This window comes from Mobula hypostoma, chromosome 21 (assembly GCF_963921235.1).
Source record: "Mobula hypostoma chromosome 21, sMobHyp1.1, whole genome shotgun sequence".
In the NCBI taxonomy this organism is placed as follows: Eukaryota; Metazoa; Chordata; class Chondrichthyes; order Myliobatiformes; family Myliobatidae; genus Mobula; species Mobula hypostoma.
In genome coordinates, this window is record NC_086117.1 from 19,424,055 (window position 1) to 19,432,560 (window position 8,506).

An 8,506-nucleotide genomic window follows, 5' to 3' on the forward strand; every position below is an offset into this window, starting at 1 on the left:
TTCAACCCGGAGAAGTGTGAGGTAGTACACTTTGGAAGGACAAACTCCAAGACAGAGTACAAAGTAAATGGCAGGATACTTGGTAGTGTGGAGGAGCAGAGGGATCTCAGGGTACATGTCCACAGATCCCTGAAAGTTGCCTTACAGGTGGATAGGGTAGTTAAGAAAGCTTATGGGGTGTTAGCTTTCATAAGTCGAGGGATAGAGTTTAAGAGTCGCGATGTAATGATGCAGCTCTATAAAACTCTGGTTAGGCCACACTTGGAGTATTGTGTCCAGTTCTGGTCACCTCACTATAGGAAGGATGTGGAAGCATTGGAAAGGGTACAGAGGAGATTTACCAGGATGCTGCCTGGTTTAGAAAGTAGGCATTATGATCAGAGATTAAGGGAGCTAGGGCTTTACTCTTTGGAGAGAAGGAGGATGAGAGGAGACATGATCTAAGATAGACTGGCAAATGACACTTCAAGGATTGACGGTGGATATGCAATGGCAGGCATTTAAAGGTTGCATGGATGAACTACAACAATTGTTCATCCCAGTTTGGCAAAAGAATAAATCAAGGAAGGTAGTGCACCCGTGGCTGACAAGAGAAATTAGGGATAGTATCAATTCCAAAGAAGTAGCATACAAATTAGCCAGAGAAAGTGGCTCACCTGAGGACTGGGAGAAATTCAGAGTTCAGCAGAGGAGGACAAAGGGCTTAATTAGGAAGGGGAAAAAAGATTATGAGAGAAAACTGGCAGAGAACATAAAAACGGACTGTAAAAGCTTTTATAGATATGTAAAAAGGAAAAGACTGATAAAGACAAATGTAGGTCCCCTGCAAACAGAAACAGGTGAATTGATTATGGGGAGCAAGGACATGGCAGACCAATTGAATAATTACTTTGGTTCTGTCTTCACTAAGGAGCACATAAATAATCTTCCAGAAATAGTAAGGGACAGAGGGTCCAGTGAGATGGAGGAACTGAGCGAAATACATGTTAGTAGGGAAGTGGTGTTAGGTAAATTGAAGGGATTGAAGGCAGATAAATCCCCAGGGCCAGATGGTCTGCATCCCAGAGTGCTTAAGGAAGTGGCCCAAGAAATAGTGGATGCATTAGTGATAATTTTTCAAAACTCGTTAGATTCTGGACTAGTTCCTGAGGATTGGAGGGTGGCTAATGTAACCCCACTTTTTAAAAAAGGAGGGAGAGAGAAACCGGGGAATTATAGGCCGGTTAGCCTAACGTCGGTGGTGGGGAAACTGCTGGAGTCAGTTATCAAGGATGTGATAACAGCACATTTGGAAAGCGGTGAAATGATCGGACAAAGTCAGCATGGATTTGTGAAAGGAAAATCATGTCTGACGAATCTCATAGAATTTTTTGAGGATGTAACTAGTAGAGTGGATAGGGGAGAACCAGTGGATGTGGTATATTTGGATTTTCAAAAGGCTTTTGACAAGGTCCCACATAGGAGATTAGTGTGCAAACTTAAAGCACACGGTATTGGGGGTAAGGTATTGGTGTGGGTGGAGAATTGGTTAGCAGACAGGAAGCAAAGAGTGGGAATAAACGGGACCTTTTCAGAATGGCAGGCGGTGACTAGTGGGGTACCGCAAGGCTCAGTGCTGGGACCCCAGTTGTTTACAATATATATTAATGACTTGGATGAGGGAATTAAATGCAGCATCTCCAAGTTTGCGGATGACACGAAGCTGGGTGGCAGTGTTAGCAGTGAGGAGGATGCTAAGAGGATGCAGGGTGACTTGGATAGGTTGGGTGAGTGGGCAAACTCATGGCAGATGCAATTTAATGTCGATAAATGTGAAGTTATCCACTTTGGTGGCAAAAATAGGAAAACAGATTATTATCTGAATGGTGGCCGATTAGGAAAAGGGGAGGTGCAACGAGACCTGGGTGTCATTATACACCAGTCATTGAAAGTGGGCATGCAGGTACAGCAGGCGGTGAAAAAGGCGAACGGTATGCTGGCATTTATAGCGAGAGGATTCGAGTACAGGAGCAGGGAGGTACTACTGCAGTTGTACAAGGCCTTGGTGAGACCACACCTGGAGTATTGTGTGCAGTTTTGGTCCCCTAATCTGAGGAAAGACATCTTTGCCATAGAGGGAGTACAAAGAAGGTTCACCAGATTGATTCCTGGGATGGCAGGTCTTTCATATGAAGAAAGACTGGATGAACTGGGCTTGTACTCGTTGGAATTTAGAAGATTGAGGGGGGATCTGATTGAAACGTATAAGATCCTAAAGGGATTGGACAGGCTAGATGCAGGAAGATTGTTCCCGATGTTGGGGAGGTCTAGAACGAGGGGTCACAGTTTGAGGATAGAGGGGAAGCCTTTTAGGACCGAGGTTAGGAAAAACTTCTTCACACAGAGAGTGGTGAATCTGTGGAATTCTCTGCCACAGCAAACTGTTGAGGCCAGTTCATTAGCTATGTTTAAAAGGAAGTTAGATATGGCCCTTGTGGCTACAGGGGTCAGGGGGTATGGAGGGAAGGCTGGGTTCTGAGTTGGATGATCAGCCATGATCATAATAAATGGCGGTGCAGGCTCGAAGGGCCGAATGGCCTACTCCTGCACCTATTTTCTATGTTTCTATGTTTCTATGATAGAGGTGTACGAGCTAATAAGAGGAATAGATAGAGTGGATAGCCAGCGCCTCTTCCCCAGGGCACCACTGCTCAATACAAGAGGACATGGCTTTAAGGTAAGGGGTGGGAAGTTCAAGGGGGATATTAGAGGAAGGTTTTTTACTCAGAGAGTGGTTGGTGCGTGGAATGCACTGCCTGAGTCAGTGGTGGAGGCAGATACACTAGTGAAGTTTAAGAGACTACTAGACAGGTATATGGAGGAATCTAAGGTGGGGGCTGATATGGGAGGCAGGGTTTGAGGGTCGGCACAACATTGTGGGCCAAAGGGCCTGTACTGTGCTGTACTATTCTATGTTCTATGTTCTATAACTGCACCATGATCTCACAACTTTTATTATACAACTTATGAAGGTTAACATGCCGAAATCATTCTTCCCCATTGTCTACCTACAACTCCACTTTCAGTGAACCGTGCACTTACACTCCAAGCTCCCTCTGTTCCCAGTGCCCTACTGTTCACTCTGAAGGATCTACCTGGATTTGACTTGCCAAAATGCAATACCTCACACGTATCCTAATTAAACTCCATTTGCTATTCCCTGGTCCACTCAAGATCTCCCTGTAATTCTTGATAACCTTCTTCAGTGTTTACTATACCCCTATTTTAGTGTCTTTTTGCAAACTTACAACCATACCTTGAACATCCTTATCCATATTATTGACATAGATGACAATCAACAATGAGCCCATCACCAAATCCTGAGGCACACCATTAGCCATGGGACTCGAGTACACAAAGCAACTTTCTACCATTACCTTTGCTTTCTACCATCAAGCCCAATCAAGCCAATTGCGTATCCAATTAGCCAGATGTCCCTGGATTTCTTGTGATCTAGCCTTCCCAAGCAACCTACCATATGGACTTTAATATCAACTATTTGAACCACATCTGCCGCCCTACCCATTATCAACTTTCTTGGTCACCTCATTGAAAAACTCAGTCAAGTTCACAAGACATGATCTTCCATGCACAAAGCCATACTAACAACTCCTAGCCAACCCTTGTCTTCCCAAACAGGCAAAGATCTTATCCCTCAAAATCTTCTCCAGTATCGCTCCTACCACACATTAAATTGAGAGGCCTATAGTCTCCAAGTTTTTCTTTGCTACCCTTCTTAAATAAAAGCACAACTTTCACTACCCTCCAGTCTACTAGCACTTCATCCCGGGCTGCAGATACCTCAGCCAGGACCCTCATGATTCATTCTCCAGCCTCCCACAGTGTTGTTGGATAAACCTGGTCAGACCTTGGAGATTTGTGTGATCACACAGGGTACTCTGCATAATCCTGATGCCCTAACTCAAGGATAAGTGAGAGTGCAAAGGTTAATTGAATTAATTCCTGGGATAGAGGGCCTGCTGAATGAGATTAGGTTTAAATTTATTTGAGCTATCTTTAACCTCTTGCACCACAGTCTGAGGCACCCAACTGCTCCAAATGGGCTTCAATTATACTGGTGTCTGAGAAGAATATGGTAACCTGCCTCAGTGATAATCATCCAATAGCACTTACATCCACTGTGATGAAGTGCTTTGAGAGGTTAGTGATGAAATATTATCTCTTGCACAACAGGTCCACAGCAGATGCCATTTCATTGGCTTTTCTCTCAACCCTGGGATATCTGGACAGCAAAGATGCATCCATCAGGATGCTCTTTATTGACTACAACTCAGTAGTCAACCCAATACCACCATCCCCTCAAAACTAATCAATAAGCTTCAAGATCTTGACCCCAAAACCTCTTGAACAATTGGATCCTCAATTTCCACAGTTGCAGACTCCAGTCACTTCAGATAGGCAACAACATCTCCTCCATAATCTCCATCAGCACAAATGCACAAAGCTCTGTGTTTAGCCCACACCAACCCCCTCCCCCACTCTACTCACTCATTACCGTGAGGTTAAACATATCGCCAATGCCTTACTTAACTTTGCTAACAACACAACTATGAGCGCTGGCCAAATCAAAGGTAGTGACAAAACAGCATATAAGAGAACCATTGAAAATCTGGCCGAGTGGTGCCATAACAACAACCTCTCAATGTCAGCAAGACCAAGGAATTGATTACTGACTTCAGGAGGATGAAATCAGAGGTTCATAAATCAGTCTTTATCAGGGGATCAGAGCTGGAGAGGGACTTGCTGTTGTTGTTCAGTCGTTAGGTCAAGTCTGACTCTTTTGTGAACTCACAGACCATGGGGTTTTCATGGCAAGGTACGGAAGTAGTTCTTTCTTCCACTCAAATACTGCTGCTGCCCAGGTTAGGACCCAGCTGGGTTTGAACTCAGGAGAATCTGCCTTGAAGTCCAGTGCTGATGCCACTACACCACCAGCTGGAGAGGGACAGCAACTTTAAATGACCTGGTTACCTTTTTAGAGGACCTGTCCTGGACCTAGCACATGTGTACAATTATGAAGAAAACACAGCAGCACCTCTACTTCCTTAGAAGTTTGTGAAGATTTGGCATAACATCTAAAACTTTGACAAACTTCTATAGATGTGTGGTAGAGAGTATATTGACTGGTTGCATCACAGCCTGATATGGAAACAACAATGTCCAAGATCCTACAAAAAGTAGTGGATAGAGCCCAATGCATCACGGGTCAATCACTCTCCACCACCTGCACATCTACAAGGAGAGTTGTCGCAGGAAAGCAGCATCCATCGTCAAGGACCATCACCACACAGGTGTTGCCTTCAGGAAAAAGGTACAGGAATCTCAGGACCCACACCAGCAGATTCAAGAACAGTTATAACTCCTCAACCATTAGGCTCTTGAAACAGTGGGGATAACTTTACTCAATTTTACTCACCCCATCACTGAACTGTTCCCACAACCTACGGACTCACTTCCAAGGACTCTTCATCTCATGTTCTTGATATTTATTGCTTATTTATATATTATTATTTCTTTTTGTATTTGCATAGTTTGTTGTCTTTTGCACATTGCTTGTCTGTCCCTCCTGTTGGGTGCGATCTTTCATTGATTCTATTATGCTTCTTGGATTTTCTGTGTATGCCTGCAAGAAATCAAATCTCAATGTTGTATATGGTGACATACATGTAATTTGATAAATAAATTTACTTTGAACGTTGCATGAAAATGGATCTAACTGATGCTTACAAGATAATGACAGAGATAGGCAGAATAGATATGAGGAGGAGGCCGACAATAGAACAGGGGTCAGAGTCTTGGGTTTCAAGGCAGTAAATTTAGGACGAAGATAATTAAAACATCTTCAGGCAAGATAGTCGTGTGGAGGGGAGCAGGATAGCGGAGCTTGAACCTATTGACTTCAATACCAGATGGTTTGAAGAGGAACACAGAATGTATTTAAGTCAGATAAATGCAAATTGTATTAAGGGATTGAAAATAGGAATTCAGCATTGAGCTAGATGATCAACCATGGTTGCCTTGAATGATGGAGACCCTCCACAGGCTGAACAACCTACTCTTGCTCCTACTTAACATATTTCAAAATTACCATGAGTAGACAGGAATGCAGAATTAAGGTGGCAATCAGATCACCAATAGTCTTGTTGAACGGAAAGACAACCTTGAGGGTTTTTTTTCTTTATATTAATATTACTAGAGGTATAAAAAGGTTTTCATTTGAATCTCCTCATAGAAAAGCACAACATTTTCTAACAGTCACATTAAATGTTCTGCTCCAAATTGGCACTGTTGTCTTTAGATAGTTTGCTCCATTTTGGAGCAACAATGCCAGTGAGGTGTTCGGTGGTGGTGGTTATATTTGTTACAACTTCAAAGTTTAAAGTAAAACTTAGTATCAGAGTATATACATGTCACCACTTACAACCTTAAGATTCTTCTTCTGTGGGCATACTTAGCAAATCTATAGAACACTAACTGTAAATAGGATCAATGGACAATGGACTGTGCAAATGCAGATATAAATAAATATCAATAAACAGCAAACATGAAATAACAAGATAAAGAGTCCTTAAAGTGAGAACATCAGTCGTGGGAAGTAGAATGAGCGTATTATCCTCTTCTGTTCAAGAGTCTGATGATTGAGGGGTAGTACCTGTTCTTGAACTTGGTGCTCTGAGTCCTGAGGTACCTGTACCTTCTACCTGATGGCAGCAGTGAGAAAAGAGCATGGTCTAGGTGGCGAGGATCTTTGATGATGGATGCTGCGTTCCTATGACAACATTTCACGTAGATGTTTTCAATGGTTGGGAGGGTTTTACCTGTGATGTACTGGGCTGAGCAGTCTACATTTTGTAAGATTTTCCGTTCAAAGGCATTGGTGTTCCCAGCCAGCACACTTTCCACAACACATCTATAGAAGTGTGCCAAGGCTTTTGATAACATGTTGAATCTCTGCAGACTCCTCAGGAGGTAGATGGGCTGTCATTCCTTCTTCATAATTATATTTATATTATGGGTTCAGGACAGGTCCTGGGAGATAGTGACACCCAGGAATGTAAGAATACTGACCTTCTCCACCTCTGATCCTCAGATGATTACTAATTCATGGAACTCTGGTTTCCCTTTCAGGAAGTCTACTATCAGCTCCTTGGTCTTATTGACATTGAGTGAGAGGTTGTTATTACACCAATCAGCCAAATTTTCCATCTCCCTCTTGTATGCTGATTTATCATCCCCTTTGATACAGCCCACAGTAGTGGTGACATCAGCAAACTTATTCATCTTGTGATCTCTGCTGGTCCAACTGTGAAAGATACTCATTTGTAACCCCATAGGCATGAGATTCCGTTAACTCTTCTACATGATCCTGGATTACGCCATCAAACTCAACCCCATTTTCCAATTGAATGTCTGTTCAGCGTTTTATTTTAAGTTCATCAACTTGTGGGAGTTCTGCCAGTATTTCTGCAGAAACCTCTGATTTATAATTTAGTTGCAATTTTCCAGCTTTAAAACTATAATGCAGCCAATACCTATATTTCTGTTACCGTTAGTATTTAGTTTAAACTGTATATCTGAATCCAGCGTTTATTTCAGCATTATAGTATTTTTTGCATTGTGCCAGTTCCTAATACGCTTCAGTTTATGTGCCTATTATATATTTAACATCAATCCTCACCACCCACAATCCCAGCACCAGCTGCAAATCTCTGCAGATTTACAATATGTTTACATTCCATGCCGATAGCCCTTCAGAGGTCCCGTGGTTATTCTGTCCTTCATACGATATCCCGCATCGCCTGTCCGTATTCGGACCCTGCTTCACCGTGACCTGTGTGCCGCTGCCCTCTGCCACTGACCTGCTCACTTGACTCTCCAGGTCCTTCACTTGGATGATGTAGAGCTCCCTCTCCATGACGGTGAACGGCTCCCCTTTCTCCTCGCCCACGGCCGGGGTGACGGGCCTCTCTTTCTTTTTGGGCGGCATGTTTGCGCTGTTAGCGTCTCCGCGGCCGCCACCGTTTCCAGCAGGATCACTCGCCCAGTGCCAGTTCCGCGTCTCGTTGCTAACACCCGCCAGGCCATGGCAACCGGGCTATTTCTGACGCGTGCGCACATCACACGAGGCAGAAACTCGCGAGATTTAATCTCCGTCCTTCCCGCTCCCGCCTTCGAGTGCCACCGTGTCCCGGCCTACGTGCAATTGATTAACGAGTTTTATTGCTTCCGCTTGCAGTGGGAGTTAAAGTTTTCTTGTGTATTTCAGCACTGTCAATTTTGAGCAAATGTCTGCAAGCTTCATGTCCTCAGCAGAAGGACATCGAGCAATATTTTATTCTTCCTTCTGCACACTTTGAAAGAGAAAATATAAAAAAGATTGAAGGTGCCCTGCAATTTTCAATGTTTTTAATCCAGTAGCCACAAGGTAGAACACAAATTGGAGTGG

General features: G+C 43.5%; 1 protein-coding gene across 1 annotated transcript in view; it reads right to left on the minus strand.

The window, feature by feature from the left end:
* Positions 1-8,157, minus strand: part of cfap157 (cilia and flagella associated protein 157) — a 34,687-nt gene extending 26,530 nt beyond the window's left edge. Inside the window, exon 1 of the mRNA XM_063073118.1 lies at positions 7,920-8,157. Within this exon, the coding sequence (XP_062929188.1) occupies positions 7,920-8,047 (128 nt within the window). The 5' untranslated portion in view covers positions 8,048-8,157. The remainder of the gene's footprint in view (positions 1-7,919) is intronic.
* Positions 8,158-8,506: the final 349 nt, after the last annotated feature.